Source organism: Chrysochloris asiatica, unplaced genomic scaffold, assembly GCF_000296735.1.
Source record: "Chrysochloris asiatica unplaced genomic scaffold, ChrAsi1.0 scaffold00069, whole genome shotgun sequence".
Taxonomy (NCBI): domain Eukaryota; kingdom Metazoa; phylum Chordata; class Mammalia; order Afrosoricida; family Chrysochloridae; genus Chrysochloris; species Chrysochloris asiatica.
The window spans coordinates 1,779,864-1,802,119 of record NW_006408587.1 but is presented as its reverse complement, the minus strand read 5'-3'; the positions used below and the strand labels follow the sequence as shown (position 1 = coordinate 1,802,119).

General features: G+C 35.9%; 1 protein-coding gene across 1 annotated transcript in view; it reads right to left on the bottom strand.

The window, feature by feature from the left end:
- Nucleotides 1–22,256, bottom strand: part of KIAA0368 (KIAA0368 ortholog) — a 115,841-nt gene that overhangs the window by 86,726 nt on the left and 6,859 nt on the right. Inside the window, exons 4-10 of the mRNA XM_006864672.1 lie at nt 21,283–21,432; nt 17,554–17,722; nt 14,921–15,060; nt 11,912–11,993; nt 9,496–9,615; nt 2,486–2,571; nt 2,168–2,246 (exon numbers count right to left, since the gene is read on the bottom strand). Of these exons, the coding sequence (XP_006864734.1) occupies nt 2,168–2,246; nt 2,486–2,571; nt 9,496–9,615; nt 11,912–11,993; nt 14,921–15,060; nt 17,554–17,722; nt 21,283–21,432 (826 nt within the window). The remainder of the gene's footprint in view (nt 1–2,167; nt 2,247–2,485; nt 2,572–9,495; nt 9,616–11,911; nt 11,994–14,920; nt 15,061–17,553; nt 17,723–21,282; nt 21,433–22,256) is intronic.

Below are 22,256 nucleotides of genomic sequence, written 5' to 3'. Positions count from 1 at the left end.
TCAATCACACTACTAAAAGGAAAAACAAAACAAAAGCTGGTGTCCCCATATCACACCAAAAAGAAAATGCAGTGGTAACAAATAAAGGTTCTCTTATCGGGTGCTAAATTCAGAATATTTTCAACACTACAAAACCTGTATCAGATTATATCTCCTATATGCTAGGGAAAACAGCTTAACTTTTTAGAAAACTAACCACTGATCCAACCCACTGGGATCCTCCCTCTCTCCCTCAAAATTACAGTTAATTACAGTGTATTTTAAATTTTCATCACTATAAACATCTTGTCCTTAAATTTCAACTTTAAAAATAAAATAAAATAAAAGACTCATGGTCAACAATTGAATTAGTAAGGTTCTATCCTCATGATACAGATGTAATTACATGGATTTATGAAACCAAATAATTTTTGAGACTTATTAACCAGGAATATAGTAACAAACTTCTGCCAATTGATGTTTTTACATTTATTGTATGATTTTCCCTTCCATACCTAAAAGACCACTCTAAGAATTTATGTATTGGGAAAGAATGCCTGTGTCATTTGGAGGTAAGGGGTTGTCTAGCCTCTATAACCATTTTTTTATATAAACTGTTTTGTGTGGGGGTATTTTTGCTAAAAACCCAAAAAAGTTTTATTTCTACCAACCACTCAGAGGAACTGACCATTTATGCCATAAAAATAATCTGAAGGTTTCCCTGAACCTTAAAAACCAAGGAAGCACACAATAGGAGAAAGAATGCAGGAGTCTGACCCACATAGCACAGCGCCACAACAAATGAATGACTTTTCACTAATAATATTGTTGTTGTTAAGTGCCGTTGAATCAATCCCGACCCATAGTGATTCTGTATAGGGTTTCCAAGGAGCAGCTGGTAAGCTTGAGCCGCCGACCTTACAGTTCAAACGGCTTTGCAGTCTGGTGCATTAACCCACAGCGCCACACCAGGACTCCCTTCACTAATAATAGGTCTATTAATGTGTCTTCGCTGTGAAAATACTGATCTCAGTTAATCTTTACAATAATCATCTGAGATGGGTTTTATTATTTTCATTTTTCAGATACGGAACAAAGGTCCAAAGAACTGAAACTTACTCATCAAAGAATAAAACTAGAATTCAAACTCAATTCAAACCCCAAACAACATAATTTTGATTATTATATTACAACCATGCATTCATATTTAGACGTAGGAAAATTATACAAATTAGTGTTCTTGAAATCTTAACTTTGATTAACGAATACCTTAAATTGCTAGAGACAGTGAAATACAGTGTAAAAACAAAAAAAATTATACATATATGTGTATGTGTGTGTGTGCATGTGTATGTGTGTATATATATATATATACACACATACACATACACATAAGTATACATATGGTGGTGGTTATCTATATGGTGGTGGTTTATATGCTGTGGAATCAGTTCCAACTTGAGGCTGTAAATCTTTACAGGAGCAAAAAGCCTCATCCTTCACCCGCGGAACCATTGGTAGTTTCGAACTGCTGACTGTGATATTAGCTGCCCAACTTGTAACCACTATGCTACCAGAATCTGTAATTCAAGGAATTCTCATCCCTGTTAGCTCAAGGAATCAAAAATTTACTGAATGCATGTTTTACTACAATTTTAAAATCAGTAGAATCTCAACCTCTGAGAATTAACATTGTTTATCAATGAAAATAAGTCATAAGATAAAATTAAAATAATTTAATTTTATCTTTATACCATGCCTAAAAATAGCATTAAAATGTACTTGATTTTTAAAATGTTAAAGAAATTTGTTGTGAAGTGCCATCTAAGTCAGTTCCAACCCATAGCGACCCTGTACAGGGTTTCCAAGGAGCAACTGGTGAGCTTGAACAGCCGACCTCACAGTTCAAATGGCTTTGCAGTCTGGCGCATTAATCCACAGCGCCACACCAGGACTCCGTTAAAGAAATAAGACCCCTCAAAATCTACAATCAGTCTTACCAGTCTTCTACACTTACTTCTAAAAAGAGCAAAATTTGCCAGTGATTTCTCAATTATGTACCATTTCAAGTAGAAATGGTAAGAAATATCAAACAATAATTACATCAATTTACAGAACAGGAAAATTTATTACAGAAAATACTTTAAAATATAAAATATTAACAAAATATCATTGGCAAATCACTTACTTCTTTATATTCATTGATTAGTTTGGTGAGGCCATTCAAAAGCATTGGACCTAATGGCTTAATCTTGATTTCTGGACAACTTTAAAAAAACAAGAAAAACATACAAACAAGTTATCCATAATGTATGATAAGAAAAGCTCATAGGTACATATCTTTTTCAAATAACTACTTAATTAAAAGATATAACTGGAACAAGTTAAAATAATCTGTTGAAAACAAAAGTTTTAAGAAAAGCAAGATTGTTCTTTCTAGGCAGGATATATTAATAATTTGGTCACTCCAATGACTTAAAAACGTCAAATAATTCAGAAAACTTACGTTATACAAATGTGATGCACAAACTGCAGAGATAATGTTCTTAATTTTGAATTTGTATTTGCACCAAAAAGTCCATCATACACCACCTATGAGAAAGGAATAATGTTAAGAATACCAACGTGAAGATGACAAGAATAACAACTTACTAATATTTTCAAATACTAGTCAGGCTTCAACCACAGACTTACTGTACCTTGTTCTTCAAAATGAATGCAATTCTTTTTAATACAAAGAAAACAATACTAGCTGACCAACTTAGGAAACTAATCAGTAGCTCTCATATTTGTGAAGCAACAAGTCTGCAAAATTTATGGGCCTGCCACTAGGAAGCTGCACAGAACAGGCAAGCTTACACCACAACGGACCTCCACTCTACCACTTCAGAGCACATAAAAGTAGCAGCAGTGGTGGTGGTATGCCGTGGAGTCCGTTCCAACTCATAACCACCCTGCACAGTGTTTCTGAGCCTGTAAATCTTTACAGAAGCAGAAAGCCTCATCTTTCTCCTGTGAAATGGCTGTAGTTTTGAACTGCTGAGATCAAGGTTAGCTGCCAGACTTGTAACCACTTCAGTAAGCAAAGATCACCTTTATTGCACTAGTCATTCTGGGAAAACTATAACAAACTAAAAAAGCTATAACAAAAGCATCAAAATAAAACCATTTTAAATGTGTAATCTGGGTAGAGGCACAATGTGTTACATAAACCATAACTATAAAAAAAGCAAAAAAATCATGTAAGCAGATAAATCACAAATAGAATCCAGTAGAGTTCAAATATTAAACAGTATCAAAGAAATCAGACCTCTCCAATTTTTACTTTTTCTGGGAAAGAGAAGTCTTACACTTAAAAAAACTTAGTGCTCTGGTTTTGTAAACTATTAGGATGATTCTTATCTTAATCACATGTGAGCTAGAAATGGACAAGTTTTAATCATCAGATATACAACTGTCATGATTCTACATTGTTGTTGTTGTTAAGTGCCATCAAGTCAGTTCCGACCCATAGCGACCCTGGATAGGGTTTCTGAGGAGCAGCTGGTGAGCTTGAACCACCAGTCTTGCAGTTCAAACGGCTTTGCAGTCTGGCGCATTAACCCACAGCGCCACACCAGGACTCCATGACCCTACATAATGAGATATAAATAAGGCAAGCATTGCTATCAAAACACTCAGTCTTGTTAAGAGTTAAAATGTACATAAATTAAAAATAATAGAGTAAGACATCATTTGAAACAGACATCTTTTAGAAAATTAATCTGATAATACCTTATATGGATTAACAGGATCAGATAATAGATACAAAAGAAGAATTAAATAGAAATCTAATAGTTTGTGGGAGGGAAAAAATTACATTTCACACTCACTGTGAGGCTTAGTTAAAGGTGGTGGTATCATGAAAGAGGTTCCCCTACATGATACATTGGACGACTCTGATTGACTGAGACTTGGAGAAGAAAGGGGAGGAGAAACTATCTATAAAATAGAAATACCAACATTGTTGTTGCTGTTGTTGCAGCAGAACAAATACACAAATGCCCAATCCTGGGTCAACCTCACAATTATTGCCACGCTTGAGCATATTGATGCTAGCACTTTGCCAATCCATTTCTATGGGGGTCCTCCTCTTTTTCTCTGACCCTCCACCTTACCAAACATGATATCCTTCACAAGCAAATGGTCCCTCCTGACAATATATCTGAAGTATGAAAGAGGAAGTTTAGCCATCCTGGCTTCCAAGGAGCACTCTGGCTGCACTTCTTCCAATACAGATCTGTTGTTTCATTTGGCAGCCCATGGCACTTTTAATATTCTCCTCCAACACCGTAACTCAAAATACCAACATTAGAAATAGGAATATAAGAGGCAGAATGTTTATGGGTTAAGGGCAATGCCTGTCTTTCGCTATATTCAATATAAGCTGGACTTATTTTCAAAACATATGTTGCTGTCAGGTGGTGTCAATTTAGTTGCAACTCATAGCAACCCTATATAAAACAAAACGAAACACTGCCCGGTCTTTGCCATCCTCACAATTGTTTCTAAATTTGAACTCATTGTTGTTCCCACTACAATAAAGTGTACACATTTAGGAAGTATTAGAACATTGTACTAAAGTGTGCAAAAGACCTGGAGTTAGAAAAGCAAAAGGGAATAACTCGCTCAGCATTTATCAATCTGAGGGAACTCAAGAAAAAAAAATTTAAGCCTTGACTTGCGTTATTGAAAGTTCTCTGAGCAAATTATTGAATAATGCAGAAAGCATCAAAAGAAGATGGAAGGAATAAACAGAGTCACTGGACCAAAAGGAAATGGTCAATGTTCAATCATTTCAAGAGGTAGCATATGATCAAGAGTAACTGATCCTGAAGGAAATCCAAGGTGCACTTAAGGCATTGGCATAGAACAAGGCACCAGGAATTGATGGAATACAAATCGAACTCTTTCAACAAAGTGAGGTGGCACTGGAGGTACTCACTCATTTATGCCAAAATATTTGGAAGACAACTACCTAACCAACTGATTGGAAGAGATCTGTATGTGGGCCCCTTCCAAAGAGAGGTGACCCAACAGAATACAGAAATCATCAGACAATATCACTGATATCCCATATGAGTAAAGTTTTACTAAAGGCAATACAGAAACAGCTTCAACCATACATTAACAGAGAACTTTCAGAGATTCAAGTTGGATTCAGAAGAGGATGTGGAACAAGGGATAGTATTGCTAACATCAGATGGATCTTGGCTGAAAGCAGAGAATACCAGAAAGATGGTTACCTGTGCTTTATTGACTATACAAAGGCTTTTGATTGTGTGGATCATGACAAGCTATGGACAACACTGCAAAGTATTAGTATTCAGGAACACTTAATTGTGCTCATGAGCAACTTGTACATGGACCAAGAGGCAGTTGTTCAAACAGAACAAGGGAACACCAAAGGATTTAAAATATGGAAAAGTGTGCATCAGGGTTGTATTCTTTCACCGTACTTATTCAACCTGTATGCTAAGCAAATAATCCAAGAAGTTGGGTAATATGAAGAAAAATGTGGAATCAGGATTGGAGGAAGACTCATTAACAAACTGCAATATGCAGATGACACAACTTTGCTTGCTGAAAGTGAAGAGGGCTTAAAATACTTTGTGATGAAGATCAAAGACCACAGCCTTCGGTATGGATTGCTTATCAATGTGAAGAAAATAAAAATCCTCAGCACTGGACCTATAAACAACATTATCAATGGATAAAAGATTGAAGTTGCCAAAGACTTCATTTTGCTCAGATAAACCATCACTACTCGTCTCTCATACTTCGAACATATTGTCAGGAGGGACCAGTCACTGGAGAAGGATATCATGTTTGGTAAGGTGGATGATCAGAGAAAAAGAGGAAGACCCTCAGTGAGATAGCCTGGCAAAGTGGCAGCATCAATGGTCTGAAGTGTGGCAATGATTGTGAGGTTGGCCCAGGATCGAGCAGTATTTTACTCTGTTGTGCACAGGGTCACTATGAGTTTGTGCCAACTCGATGGCACCTAACAACAACTTATTGTTCAGATTCCAGCAATTTAGTATTTAATGTAGCCTTACTATGACCATAGTTTTCTGAGCCAAACATATCAAGAAACTGTCAGAGAATTAGTACCTGGGTGCTGAAATCCAAACAGCTCTGTAAAATGTTAGGTTTATGATGACACATAATAGAACATTTTAAAGTATTCAAATACTGGGGTGCTTACAATATTCCATGAACTGAGAATAAGATTTTATTATCTAGGGGGCGGGGAGGGAACAGCACATAAACAGATCAGCCTCAAGTAGGAGCTAAGCTAAGAGAGAAGTCTTGTCTATTACATACTGAAAACACAAAGGAGAATGCACTCACTTTGGGAGTTAAAAAGGAAGAGAGGCAGAAATAGGAAATGTTTCTGATATTAAGGTAGAGTATTTGAGCAAATGCTAAATCAAGAATCAGTGTATACCTGGCTAAGAGGGAGAGTGAGCCATGCAAGGCAGAGATGAGCATCAGGAGCAGAGACAAAGAGACATAAAAACAGTGCCTTTGAGGGGCTATAATTCCTTGTTGGAATATAAAGGGTAGGCCAAGGAGTGACAAGAGCTGACACCAGAAAAAAAATAAATGCTAGCATTTCACCACTTACTAAGAACTTAATAACTAACTTAGTATAATAACCCACAGTGTTCTACCCATTACACCACTCAGTCCTAACAACATCACTCTGATGTTTTTATATCAAACTTATTTTTTATTTATTTTATATCTAACACAGATAACTAATGAAAACAAAATTTTATTTACATCTATCTGCCTCCAGAGCTCAGCTGATCAACACTTGCATAAAAAGCCAAGGGTTTTTTTGGAGGGGTCCATATATCCTTCACTAATAAAGATTACAAGGACTTCTAACTGCAAAAATAATTCTGGTGTGTTATGGATAATTGGTTTCCTTGCCCACTTTTGTAAAATACGACATTTGAGTGGGATAGAAAAAAATATGACTATAGAAACTTGATTATAGAAAGCTTGTAAGCCCGTCTTTAGCCTATAATTGATTGGAATACCTAAGAGGGATTCTTGAATTTGCCCAGCTAAATAGGCTTCTTGCAGAGCCTTTGTAGTTTATAGGACCTTCAGTGGAACCCTAAGCCCCATCCAGAAGCTTCTGAGGTGGGACATTCCCACCTGAAAGGACATGTAGACCAGCCCAGAGTAGCTAGAAGAACAACAGATACATCTTGGAAGAAAGACCAGCCAGAAAAAAAACAAAAATAGAAGTCTGTTTGGCAATTATAAGAACAAGCAAGCTGTTCTCTGGGGAGTTATTAAGACAAGAAATCAAGTCCCTTCAATACAAACACCATTCCAAGACTGAAACTCAAAGGGAACACACAAGCAGGTACGTAAGCTTGCTGGTGACCATATTGGTCTACTGGTGAGTGGAAGAGGGGGAAAGGCAACAATGAAGATATGGGCTGAGTTCAACCACGTTCTACAGACTACTGTCAATCTTGAGATGACAAAGAGAAGAGGAAAGGCTGATTGGTCCGAAGTTTGGGGAGACTTGGGAACTCCTGAGACCATTGACACTGGCCTAGCCATAGAGCACTAGAGCTGAGACCAAAGCTCCCAGCTGATACGAAGTGACGGGAGACACACAAGAATGCCCGAACTTGCAGACAGTACCCACTTGACCTAGCATTGATGGCTTGATGATAAGAACTCAACTAGAGGAAGATAAAGAAATTTGGTAAAGGAAGCAAGTGTAAATAGATAAAATTTGATGAACTTGACCTACACTTATGGATATAGCAGGTCAAAATATCAACCATGAAAGAAGGAATCTTCATATCAAGGATCAACCCTATCCTCTCTATAATCATGGTTGATAGGATGGGCAACTTAGACATTGGCTACCTAAAATGGGAGGGAGGGGGGCTATAAAGCCATGAAGTGGCTGGCTTACAAGTTTTCAAGAGGTAGTTTAGTGTCAGAGTATGTGTGCGTGTGGGGTGGCGGGGGAGGCAGAATCCCCACTGAATAGTTTTCATCTTGTCTAGATGAGTCTGGTGAAAGGAGATGGGGACAGAATTCTTTTTGATTCAATGATCATTATTATCATGATTAATTGCGATTGTCACAACTATAAAGGCTGAAGTAGTGTAACAAAAAGTGGTAGTAGTTAACCTTACATTCCAGGGACAATGGACCCTAGCACCATCAAGGGAGAAGAGCATGAAGGAAATGTGGGACCCTAACCAGAGAAGCAGGGACACCAGAGATGTTGGCAGAGGTGCTGGCATGGAGAGAGTGACTCACGGAAAAAGACTGACTCACGTAAAAAGAAAGCCTGTGTGCTGGCGGACAGGAGGCTGGTTTGCAGAGTGTGCCCTTTGGTTGTTTATATGATTATATATTCCTGCATGGTTTTTTTGTTTTTGTTTTTTTCCTGCATGTTTTTATGTACATTAAAAAAAAAGAATAGAAGCAAATACTATTAACCGATACTGATGATGATGCATGGAGGGGATTGCAGTCATTTTAATGAAATAAAATATGACAGGTTGAGTGCAAAACCAATGTTCTCCCATGTAAACTATCACTCAATTCACAATAAAAGTTTTAATAAATAATAATAATTCTGGTGGCAATATAAAGAACAGACTACAAGTGGGCAGAATTGGAAACAGGCAGAAGACTTCTGCAACAATGAAAACAAAAATGAGTCTGAGTATGAGTATTAGGCATGGAGAGACGAAGACAAAAAACAGAATCAAGAGGATTTGGGCTGCTGGCTTGATATGGGCTTCAGCTGAGCACTGAAACCCATTATCAAGCACACAGCTAAGACTCACAGGTGTTCCACTTCACAGATGAAGTTTCTGATCGTACCATTTTTGAGAAAAGTCACAGGAAAAAAAATTGTTTGAAAAGGATTATTATCATTTAGAAAGAATGGTAACCACATGATTGTGCATTCTGTAAGAAAATTTTTAAATAAATTCTGCAAAATAAAAAAAAGGTTGAATCTCATTACTCCTGTTATATACAACAACCTATCTACTGACTGGACTGCTAGCCTAAAGGTTGGCTACTCAAACCCACCAGCCACTCCCTGGAAGCTATGCAGAGCCACTATGAGTTGGAAGCAACTCAACAGCCCTTATCAGCAACAGCAAAACAACCTAGTGAATAGCCATTTCCGTAGTCCATTCCCTAATTAAAGAAGCCCTGGTGGCCCAGATGGCTAAGCAGTGGGTTGTTTGAACTAACCCAAATGTCAGCAATTCAACCCGGCCAGGGAGAAAGACAAAACTGCTTCATCAAGAGTTACTGTATCAGAAATTGTGTGAAGCAGTCTATCCTGTCCTATAAACCTGTCACTATGAGTCAGTATTACCATGATGGTAGTGGTTTTGGTTTGGTCTCTAATTAAATAGACATAAAATTTACAGATAGGTCATTTTTTCTCTGGAAATAACAACTTACCTGAATATTAGCTGGGAACGTTTCAGCAGCTTGTCTAGAACGAAGGAGATGAGGGACAATCTTTAACTTGACTCTTGTACTGACTGGGTCCCTTTTCAACTCTGGCTTCAGAACTGCTCCCTGTCAAAATATGCTTCATTAAATCTCAGTATTTCAAAATTAATTTGAACTGAAAAAGTCATGAGAAATCATCCAATTCAGTTCACAAACTTTTGTTTCACGACCTCTTTACATTCTTAAAAATTACTGATGACTCCAAAGTGATTTTGTTTACATCAACATACCTATCAATATAAAAATTAAAACTGAGAAATACTTCAATATTTATTCATTCAAAAATCATACACCAATTATAGATTCTCTAAGTGACACTTTAAATTATACTTCCCAAATGTAGTGAGAGAAGTCGCATCATTTTCTATTTTTTGCACATATCTTCAGTATCCACTTTAGTAGCAGTCAGCTGGATTCTTATATTTGCTCTGCCTTCTATGTGTTGTTGTGGGTGAAGTACACGAGAGAAAAAAGAAGCCAACCCAGCCTCACACTGATAAGTAATCCGAAGAGGGAATGATTTTAGCCTTTTCAGATAATTGTGAATGTTCTTTGATGTTACATGACAATTGAACAAATAACAGTTTCTTAAAGTTGTAACATGGGCTAGAAACCCTATTAATGGACTTTGCATACTGTTACACTAAATTTAATGGTGTATCTTACACTTTGAATATATTTTTACCCTTGCATGGTTTTCTAACGTCAGAGGTCAGTTAGTAAATATTGGGTCACTAAATTATATAAATGTTACATTGTAGAACAATATCACCAACAACTCATCAGAAAACCCAGGAGTACTGACAAGCACTCAAGACTAAATACAAGTTTCCAAAATTATAATTTCTGCAAGAAACAGAATTTTTATTATTGCTAATGGTACTGATCTTTTTTTTTAAATGACTTCATGTTTTCATTTTAGAAAAAGCATATGCCAACTATCCAAGTCTTAATCACCAGTTTGCCTTCAAGCAAAAATAGTGTTTCAAGAAAAAAGGTGGTAGTTCAACATGCTACTCAGTTGCACAAGTACTTTTTCACAAAATTAGGTATGCAACATGTTTCATTTGTACTTTTCTACTATGTCACACAGAGTATTAAAAAAAGATGTGAATCTGGGATAGAGATTTACTAAAATTAATCACTGAATGCTTCATCAAGCATATTCTTAAATGAAGCCTGGACTTTTTCATTTCTTAACCTGAGAGTATGGCAGTGAAGAATACAACTGTTAGTATTGTTTGATGACACAGTTTTGATTCATGCTAAGACCCCAGCAGTTATACCACACCACTGTTTTTGCACCATCAGTGCAAAATACAGTAAAAAAGGTAAATTATTTCTTAGTATTAAGTTTTGCTTTCATGGACCCCCTAAAAGACTCTCTGTGACCCTCACAGGATTCCCTGGGATACACACAGAACCACTGATCTAATCCAACCCATTCATTGTCTTCATAAAAACATGAAGCCAAGAGAAGGTCTATGATTAGCCATATCATCCCTCTCCAACACACTCATGTGCAGTTAATCAGTGATAAAGTCAAGACTAGAATCCTGCGGGGGAGTGATGGGGTGCGGGGGGCTGTAAAAAGGTGCATAGTGGGGTGGGGTTCCCAATATATTGTTCTTTCTGCTACACCACACTCAATTTAATCTGAATGAAGTTAATATGATTTTTAAATAACTAATTATGGCTTAAGAAGCAAGTAAGTAAATAAAACAAATAGACTCTGAATGCCTAGGACTTTGAATACTTACAAACACAGAGAACGAAACAGAACCACGTCATTAAGCAAACATCTTTTTTTAAGGCTTCCTAAAAACTCACTTATTGTTAGAAGCAAAGTAATAAGGCTCACAGCCCAAATCTGGCCCTTTGTAAGGCCTATGAGTTAAGAATAGTTTTTACATTTTTAAAATGATTTAAAAATAATAATATTGTGTTACACATGAAAATTATTAAATTCAAACTTTAGGGGCCATAAAGTTTTACTAAACACAGCCACTCTCATTCAATTACATATTGTTTATGGATGCTTTCACATTACAAAGACAGTTATATAGCTGCAGCAAAAGAGATTGTATGCCCAAAAACCCTAAAATATTTACAGAATAAGTCTTTGACCCCGATCTAGACAATGTATTATCATTATTTAAGCATCTGACTGGAAAACAACAAATCAGGAAAATTAAATTACCCCGAGATTTTAACCTAGAGTAGCAAGTCTTCAAAACTGTTTCCTATAACATATTCAGCTCAAATCAAAATAAAATAGCTACAGAGAAAATGTACAAATATATATAGTTCATGTTAACAAAATTTTTATAATGCTGTGAGAAAACAAACCAAAACAACCTACCTCTTTTGTCTTCAGTGGTATATCTCCAAGGTATACCTTATACATCTTATTAATGATGGCAGGATTATTCCAGTCAATTAAGCTACAAAAAGTTTCAACAAGACTTATTATAAAATTATATAAAGTTTTTTCCTCCAGCAATTATTTCCAAAAAATCAAAGTTCCAATATTTGCTACCAAGTAAAAATGTTTCAGGAGTCCTGGTGTGGCGCTGCAAGTTAATGCGCTAGACTGATCACAAGGTCAGTTTGAACTGCAAGGTCAGCAGTTCAAACTCACCAGACACTCTTGGAAACCCTATATAGGGTTGCTATGAGTCACAACTGACTTAAGGGCACCTAGCAAGAAAATGTTTGACACACAGATGAAATGCACAACAAACAACACAAAAGAGAAGGAAAGGGACCAATTTTTATCAAGATTAGTCCAATTTATAGACCACGTAAGAAAACTGGACTGTGTTCCTATATAGGTGGGTTCTCAGGGTCAGCATCATAAAGCAGTTCCAACACAACAAATCTACAGTATAATCAAGACCAAGGCATGATTCTGAGATACTGAGCTCTTCAATTTTAATCACTTAAGATACTCAAAAGTGGTAAGGAAAAGATTTTTTTTTTTTTTTAATTTTTAAAAATATTTACCCATTACAGTGACAACTCTAGAACGCCTATAAAAATACTCAGTTGTCACTGAGTTGATTCTGGCACACGGCTACACCAGGTGGTTCTGAATAACTGTGCTCCACAGGTTTTAAATAGTCACTTTTTTGGAAGTAGATCAAGAGACTTTACTTATGCGCGGTACCTTTAGGTGTAATTCAACCCTCCACACTAATCATATGCACCAGCCTCTCCTATTTCTCTAATATTGTGCCATTATGATTCTCAGCGCCCCCTCTTTCTGTATCTACCAGAATACACTTGCAGTTTTGATAACTAATTCTACACAGTAGACATGCTACCATTTTTGTTGGCATTAACTGCCATGGCTACAGTCAGCCTACAACTCAGCAACTCAAAGTACAGGGATATTGGACCATGCGACCCAAGGGCTTTCTGGTTGATTTTTCAGAAGAAGATAGCCAGGTATTTCTTCCTAGTCCATTGTAGTCTAGAAACTCCACTGATAGATGTTCACCATCATAGCAACATGCAAGCCTGAAATTACTTATGGATGGTGGCTGAGCTCAAGGGGCATTGGCCAGGAACTGAACCAAGGTATCCTGAGTGAAAGAAGAGAATTCTACCACTGAGCCATGAATGTCTGCTATGTTGCCAATATTAACTAACTTATTCCCAACTGGGCCCTAAAATAAGGTAAATTATGATATAATGAGATTGGTGACTGGCTCCCAACCCTCTGCAATCAGTCCAGCCCAGTCAAATGAATCTCCCAAATGCATACAATCAGAAAGAAGTATATTCAGAATTACTCCATGATCAACACATCCTCCTCTCCTCTGTGCCGCCTCACCTGCCTTCTAGTAAGCCCTTTCCCACCACCACATACTGTTTATATTTCAACAAGCAATCTAAGACATAACAAAGATTTTCTTCAATCTGATACACACAGTTTATGACATTTTTAGATGCAAAATTAAAGTATATGTTACCTTTACAAAGCTTTATTACCACATCCACATTCCACTGACTTCTACCACGTACACACACCACTTTGTATTCTGCCTTACTCACTTAACATCTGTTGTAACATAGGGTTGCTTCCAAGTCATGGCAAGCCTGTATAGGCGTCCCAAGGAGCAGCTGGTGGATTTGAACTGCTGACCTTATGGTTCATACCAACTCTGAAGTCCAATGCTTTATTCTACAGTGCCACACCAGAACTCCATATTTAATATTACTTGAGAGTAATTTGGATTTTTCTATAATCCACCACCCATTGCCATCGAGTCAATTCTGACTCATAGCTATCCTGTAGGACAGAGCAGAACTGCTACTTGAGGGTTCTGAAATGAAATACTAACAGGCACAGATAGTCTCGAGCAGCTGGTAGATTTGAACCACCAACCTTTGAGTTAGCAGTTCAATATTTAACCCAGGCGCCACCAGGGTTGTTACGTTATTTTTATTATTATCTTAGCAGATATGTAATATTCTATAAAGCCATAGATACAATTTAACTATTTCCCTATATAGAAAATTAAATGTTTCCATTTTTTAATGATTATAGATAATGATATACCCAACAGATATGTAACATTTTTCTAAAAATAATCTTTTTTATACTTTGAATTACTTCCTTAGGATAAATTCCCAGAAGTAAAATTTAGATAAGAGTATAAATAATCTCATGATTCATTAGTTACTACTAACTGCTTTCTGAAAGTTATTTCAACGTATAATATCAGTCAACAAGGCATGAGTGGCAGTTTTAACCAACAGAAACAACTGACTACTGTATAATTTGTTTACCAGTGGATATAAACTGGCATTACCATTGGTTTATTTTACACTGATTTAATTTTTTATGCAGAAATACTTCTGAGTTATTTAATATTTGCATTTCCTCCTGTGTGAACTAGGATTTATTCAGTACCCCTTTTTCATAGATCTAATTTCCTATTTCAATTGGATGAATTATAATATATACATATTCTTTATTAAAGGTAATATCAAATGATTTAAGCTAGAGGAAGGATCAAAAATGAATTAACTTCTGGGTTTTGATATAAATATATTTTTTAACATCAGTCCTTTAAGCTTCATTTACCTACCCAGCAGTCTCATGTTTTATGATTACATTACTAATCCATCCAATAGAGTTTTAAATTGCATCTCCAAATGGCTTTTCTTCTTTCTCTTATACAAAATTCTGCTCTTTAACAAAGTATATATATGAGTTTCCTCTTTTGATGTAATAGCTCATTATACAAAGTACATTTTATTGACTATCTCATTACACAAAATCCTAAAAGAATGAAGATGGGCTGCATGACTTTTTAGAAACTTCTTTTCAATTTTGAAAGTGTAAAAGTGAAGTAGTTACCTTTGCTTGCTTTTCAATTCCAGGTCTGCTGCTGTTGCTACACTATGGCGTGTGTCACTAGAAGCAATCACCAGGTGGAGAACAGCTTCAAGTTCAGGCACCTGTTCAGCTTCTATGAATTTTACTATACCCAATTTGCACTATAAATAAATCAAGGAAAGGAAAAACAGTGGTCAGGGAAGTAAAGAACATCAACCAAAAGCAATGTTTAACAAATCAGTATGGTCACAAACCAAGGATTATTAGTAGTAACAGTAGTAGCTCTTACTTATACTTAATGAGCCATGGACTGTACTAAACTATATATATATTCGTAATTTTATTTAACCCTCACAATTTATGAAACAGGGATTATTATGCCCATTTTCCAGATGAGAAAACTAAGGCAATGTTTAAGACATTAAAACAGTTAATTAGTGATAAAGTCAGTATTCAAACATAAGTCTCTCTGACTCCAAGACCATTATGACACAAAGCCTCTCTCTCTCTATTTAGGTTACAACGCCTCTCTAGAGTGATAAAAGCTTAATTCCAAATTTGAGAGCACCTGGTAAAAGGGTAGTATATCAGAAATAAAATGCTCTGTAGATTTTTATAACAGTTCAAAAGGACCTAAATAACTCTATCATTTCACTCTATTGATAACATACTAATCCTTATCCTCTCTTTGAGAGGATATTGTTAACACCTAATTTTTATCCTCTATAGGAGCTCTGGTAGTGTAGTGGTTACGAATCAAGCTGCGAACCTTAACGTCAGCAGTTCCAAACTACCAGCCGCTCTGCGGGAGAAAGATAAGGCTTTCTGCTCCCATAAAGATTTACAGCCTCGGAAACCCCGTACAGGGTCGCTATGGGTCAGATCCGACTCGAAAGCACTTAACAACAACAACATAGGAGCTCTGGTAGCATAGTGGTTACAAATCGGGCTGCTAACCCAGGGTCAGCAGTTCAAAACCACCAGCTATTCCGTGGGAGAAAGATGAGGCTTTCTGCTCCCGTAAAGATTTACAGCCTCGGAAACCCTGTACAGGGTTCACTGTGAGTTGGATCCGACACATCACAACAACAACAACATAGTCTTACATACTAAAAATAAAAAATATATTTTCAAACATACATTATTAAATGCAAGTGAAATTCTAATCAAGCATTAAATCTAGTTTCAGCGGCTGAAATAAATGTCAACTAAAGAAAGAATCTGTTTAGAACTTCAAACATGAAATAAGTACAGATAATTTACAGATAATTTCTTCAGGATACATATCCCTAAAAATAAAAACTCTCTCAGTCCCTGAAAAAAAAAACCTGTTATGTAATAATTCCTACATATATGAATGATGAATTATTAAATAAGGACATAATTACAAAACATATATAAGAATGTATGCCTCAAACTTTTCTTTAAGTAATAAAAAGGACAGCCATGGAAATTAGAACACAAAGATACATATACCGAAATATGAGCAAAGAAAACGATAAAAACATCTATTAATAGAAGACTGCTTAAAAAATATTACATGGTTTACATGTAACTTAATTTTATGTAGACATTTGGGTATGGCACTGTAGGATACGCACTGGACTGATAATCATAAGGTTGGTGGTTCAAAGCCACCAGCGCTCCTTTTGTTCCTTTCACAACATGGGACTAATAGTTTATATGTCATGGAGTTACTGTGAGGACTAAATGACATAATGTTATCTAAAGTACTCAGGATAATGTCTGTCACACAAAGAATACACAGAGTCAATAAAGAGTAGCTTCTGTTACTATTCATCTTTGTTATTTGTCAGTCTTAGTTGAGGAGAAAAACAATCTATAAAACATGAGGTAAATGTATTGTTATAAATCTCACTGAACCGATCATGCTGTAAATTTGTGAGGCGAAAGAATTCCCCCTTGCCTCTTTTTCCCACTCCTGGGAACACTGCCTTGATCAACGGCCACTTACATTCCCCAAAAGAAAAGGATCAAACCATTTAGACTGTCATGGAAAGATAAAGGAAGGATTGGAGACTAACCCATGTTGCTTGAATTCCAAAATAATTACATACTGATCTCATCTGTTCTTCCCTGAGGTGCCTGATGACACAGACACAGTGAGGCACCTTCTCTGTAGAGCACCAGTCATTTTTAAAAGCTGCTCAGAGAACATCTGTGTCCTGTTTAAATCCAGAATAAAATTCTTAATGCCCATTTTTAAATTTCCAAGAAGAAATATAAAAGGAAGTCATGCTTTTCCCCCACATTGTCACTTCTGAAATACAGGGGTACTTCACTTTGTATAAAACACATAGTCCTAAAAAGTTGAGTAATATAGGACAAATTGTATTTAACTGCACCAAAGGAGCTAAAGGATTATTAAACCTATTAATTAAAATCTAAAATGAAAGATGTTAAATAAAAATTTACAAGTAGGTTGTCTTATATTTGAAATATGTAAGTAATATTAGACAGAATAAAGAGCATTTCCCACTCCTCCCATCCTCTAGGGTTTTAAATGACATGGTGAAGAGAACACATTACATCAATTGCTTCTGTCAATCATAAGTTATGGTCTACATGCTTTCATGAACTCCAAAGGGGCAAGTATACAGGGTTAAATTCTGAACAAGCTGTGAGTGCAATACCTGTTCCAACTGTTCAGGTGTCCATGGATTATCACCAATAACTCGTTTTGCTGCATAAAAGCTCATTCCTGGAGGAGGCTGTGGGATTCCAGAACCTCCTCCACTATTTGAAGAAGAACCCTGTGCTGAAGATGAATTTTGGCGACTCTGGGATTCATTTAACACATATCTGGAAAGAAAATAAAAATTGAACCACTTTACAAAAATATATGAACACAAATCCATATAAAGGACATTTAATTATATACTTCTTCCCTTAGTACTTTTCTAAAAAAATAAATACTTGAAATTATTTTATATATATTTTTTAAATATCTAAAACTTGTAGCTACATCTTCAGCAAATTAATACCAAAAATGAATACTGTTCACTCCCAATCTATAAACCATGGGTCTATAAACTACTTTTGACCCACTTGATTTTGAGGTTCCCCAACTGACAAATACAGAAAAAACTTTGTTTCATAAAGCCCTAAAATAAAAAAAGATTTCAAAAATGGGGGTAGGGGACACAAAGTAGGAATGTCAAACATGATAAACTCTGTTGTTGCTGCTGTTAAATTTTGTAGAGTCAATTCCAACTCATAGCAACCCTGTATAGGGTTTCTGAGGGTTTTTTCCTCCTGTTTCATGTTCACAGACCTTTATATCTACTTGTTATCCTATTCCTGGTATGGCACTGTAGGATAAGCACAAGGTCAGTTTGAACTGCAAGGTCAATGATTCAAACTCACCAGCCACTCCTTGGAAATTCTGCTCAGTGTGTCGCTATGAGTTGGAACTGACTCAACAGCACTTAACAACAATAAAATTTGATGTTTGGGTTACTGGTGTGGCATTGCAGTATAAGCACTGGGCAACTAACCTCAAGATCAGCAGTTCAAATCTACTTGGAAACCCTATACAGGGTTGCCATGAGTTGAAAATGTCTTAATGGCACTTAACAACTACAATTTCCTTTTTAGTTCCTACAATTTAGAAATAAGATTTCTGATAAATTTATTTTGATCCAAATAAACTGGTATTTCTTATTTTATATACTTTAATGTCTTCATTAAAGTTCCTTCTCAAACTCTAAAATTCTATACTATGACTTCCATTATTATACTGGATATTAAAATAACTTTTTAAATAAAAATTTAAAAAACAATTATTGGAATCTGGTGGCACAGTAAATTATTTCATATTACTTATATGCCATATTCACTCCATTTCTAAATTCATCTGTTAAAAATTGCAATACTCATTATGGAATAAATTTAAATTTGTACATAAGCAAGGCAAGTTGTCACTAGTAAGAAAAATATAAGGAGTTACTGGCTTGAGTACATTATGTTCCTAAATTAAATTTGAATTTCAAGGCATACTTGCTAAAGCTATCACCACCTGTCAATTTTGGCTCTTCTAATTTAACAACCATGAAAGTAGATCATAATTTATTTCTAAGTTATAGCACAACTGGTGACATTAGGAATTATAAGACTGAATTTCTGCCATAAGGAGCAAGTTGAGACAATAATGACACCCATGTATCAACTACTGACAACATATTTATATCAGATGACAAAGAAAAACTGCAGAAAAATAAGGTATGAAATGACAGAAGAATGGAAGTGAACATGGAAAGTATGAGAGAAGAGAGCAAAATAGAGACAAGTAATCACAGTGCATGAACTTATCCAGCATGTCTGCAATGAGGGATTAAAGCTACGGAGCCACTCAAGCTGAGCTTATAATACTATATATTATATTTTTGATCAGGGAAGAAACATGATGAAAGCAGCAGTTAAGAAAAATTAGGTAAGTTTAGAAAAATTTGATTTAAAAAATTGGGAATGGCTCTAGGATACATGAAATAAAAACACAAAGTGACAACATAGATATGTATATGTTCTGAAGATTCTGAAAACAGTGCAATTAAGACAGCCTAGAGTAGAAAATTTATGTCACACATGTAGGTGACATTCAAGCTAGTGGGGGAGGATTTCCCAAAGAATTGTGTTTGTTGTCTACTCTCTTTCTCTTTTTTAAATGGGGAAAGTCTTCTTTGCAAAGAGAATTACATTCTCTTAAAATAAAAAAGACCAAGACAAATAAGAGAGCATGAAATACGTGTTTGTTTGTTATAGCTAAAAAATGATAGCAGGAAGATTTTAAGGTGTAAGCTGGTAAGATCTTAGTTTTTTTTTTTTAATAAAATAAAAATTAATACACCAAAGTGCAATAGCCAAAGGCAGAAACAACTCACGTGTCTATCAACAGATGAATGGATAAACAAAATGTGCAATATAAATACAATGGAACATTTTTCAGGCATAAAGAAAAATGAAGTTCTTATACACCTACGATACATATGATCCTTCAAAGTATTATAAGTGAAATCAGACACAAAAGGACAAATATTATATGATCCCACTTATATGAACTACCTAGACTAGGCAAAGGCACAGGTGACAATATTTTAATAGTGTTATCAGGTGCTAAGAAGAAGAGAAAATGGAAAATAATTGCTTAAGAAGCTCTGAGAGTCCATTTGGAGGCTGACCAAAACTTTCGGAAACAGATAGTGGTAATGGTTGCCCAACACAATGAATGTAATTATTATCACTGAATTGTAATCTTAAAATTGGCACACAAACACACACACACACAATATATATATATATATTTGTTGTTGTTAAGTACCGTCGAGTCGGGTCCGACCCATAGCGACCCTGTACAGGGTTTCCGAGGGTGTAAATCTTTACGGGAGTAGAAAGCCTCATCTTTCTCCCGCGGAGCAGCTGGTAGTTTCGAACCGCTGTCCTTAAGGTTCGCAGCCCGATTCGTAACCACTACGCTACCAGAGCTCCATATACTCTTCTTTAAATGGGGGAAGCATTTTACGTGAAGAAAACTGCTTTCTCTTAAAATAAAAAAAGGCAAAGACACACAGGCAAGCAAGAAATACATAAGTGTATGTTATAGCTAAACAAATGTATTTGTTGTATGCTTTCAAGCTGATTCTGATTCAGTGTCCTATGACAAAGTAGAATTGCTCCATAGGGTTTCCCAGCCTGTCATTTATATAGGAGCAGATACCAGGTGTTTTCACCCATTCATCCATTGAGTTATTTGTGGCTTCTAACCACTAGCCTTTTGGTGAACAGCCGGGCAACTTAACATTGTGCCACCAGGACTCTGTATATATATTTTACCATAATAAAAAATGTTAGTAAAAAGAAACTCTATACAAAGGTCTGAGGAATAGCTAGTGAGAAAAAAACCACCATGAGCTAAAAAAAAGTGGGAACAGCTTCAGGATACATCAAAAAAGGACGAACAGGAAACATTATATGCTTGGTAAACTTAAGAGTCAAATTGCAATAGAACATTAAAAGGGGATGGGAGGACAAGAGCTTGGTAATTAATAAGGAAGAGAAAAGGTAGAGACCATTTAAATTATGTCTAGTTAAGTAGGAGAATCATCATAGTACTGATAGTAATTAAAGGAGGAAAACTATTTTTATAGGGAAGCACAAGTGTCAACTTGGATAGGTCAGAAATCACAACAGCAATAAGGCCAATACCCAGGGGTGCCACAGTTTAAAAGAGGCAAGGGTTGCAACTAAAGATCTGAGACTTATCCATTTACAAGTAAGAGTTGAATCATTTAAGATAGTATTTATCAACACAAAGTAAAAACAATAAAGAACAAGGTTGGCCGTTTTGTTTTTATTTTTTAACTTACCCATAAGGCATCAGAAGGACATCTAGCATGAAGTCCAAAAGCAACTGCACAGTCTTTGGTTTCTCAGCAAGATTAAATGGAGAAGCTGATTTTGATGATTCAACAGGGTATTTCATGTGAAAAAGGGTTGGTATTAAAAGATGCATTAAGCTGAAAAAACAATTATATTTATTGCAACTACTTAAAAAGTAAGTTTTTATACATGCAAATAATAGATAAAACAAAAATCACACAACAAAAACTGGAAGTTTAATACATCATTCATTTTCAATACCTTTACTTTAAAAAGTCATAATCTAGGAACTCCTGTGTGGCGCTGTAGGATCAGCACTGGACTGTGAACCACAAGCTCAGCAGTTCAAACCCACCAGATGCTTTATTGGAAATCCTATAAAGGATCACTATGAGTCGGAATGGACTCAACAGCACTGAACAACAAAAATCTAGGAACTGCCCAAGCTTTCCTTCTTATTGAAAGTGCAGTATATTCATTAATAACTGGCATTTAAGCAATTTGACTCACCTCTAATATACCTCTAATAAGGAATTCTGGTAGAGTAGTGATTACGAATCGGGCTACTAACCTCAAAGGCAGCAGTTCAAAACTACCAGCTGTTCTACGAGAGAAAGATGAGGCTTTCTGCTCACATAAAGATTTGTAGGCTCAGAAACCCTATGCAGGGTCACTATGAGTCGGAACCTACTCCACAGTACTTAACAACAACAACAATATGGACTCAATGTTAATATCTGAAGTTAATACCACTGTTGTAGTTAATTGCCGTCAAGTGGGTTCTGACTCCCAGCAACCCTATATAGGGTTTCAGAGGCTTTAAATTGTTTGCGGGAACAGAAAGCCCTGTAAGAGGTTCTATGTTAAATCTTAGGTAAAGTTCAACTTATAATGTCTATACCCTTTCAGTTAAACTTTTCTTTATAAAGTTAATTAAAATGAAGTTACTCTAAAGAAAAAA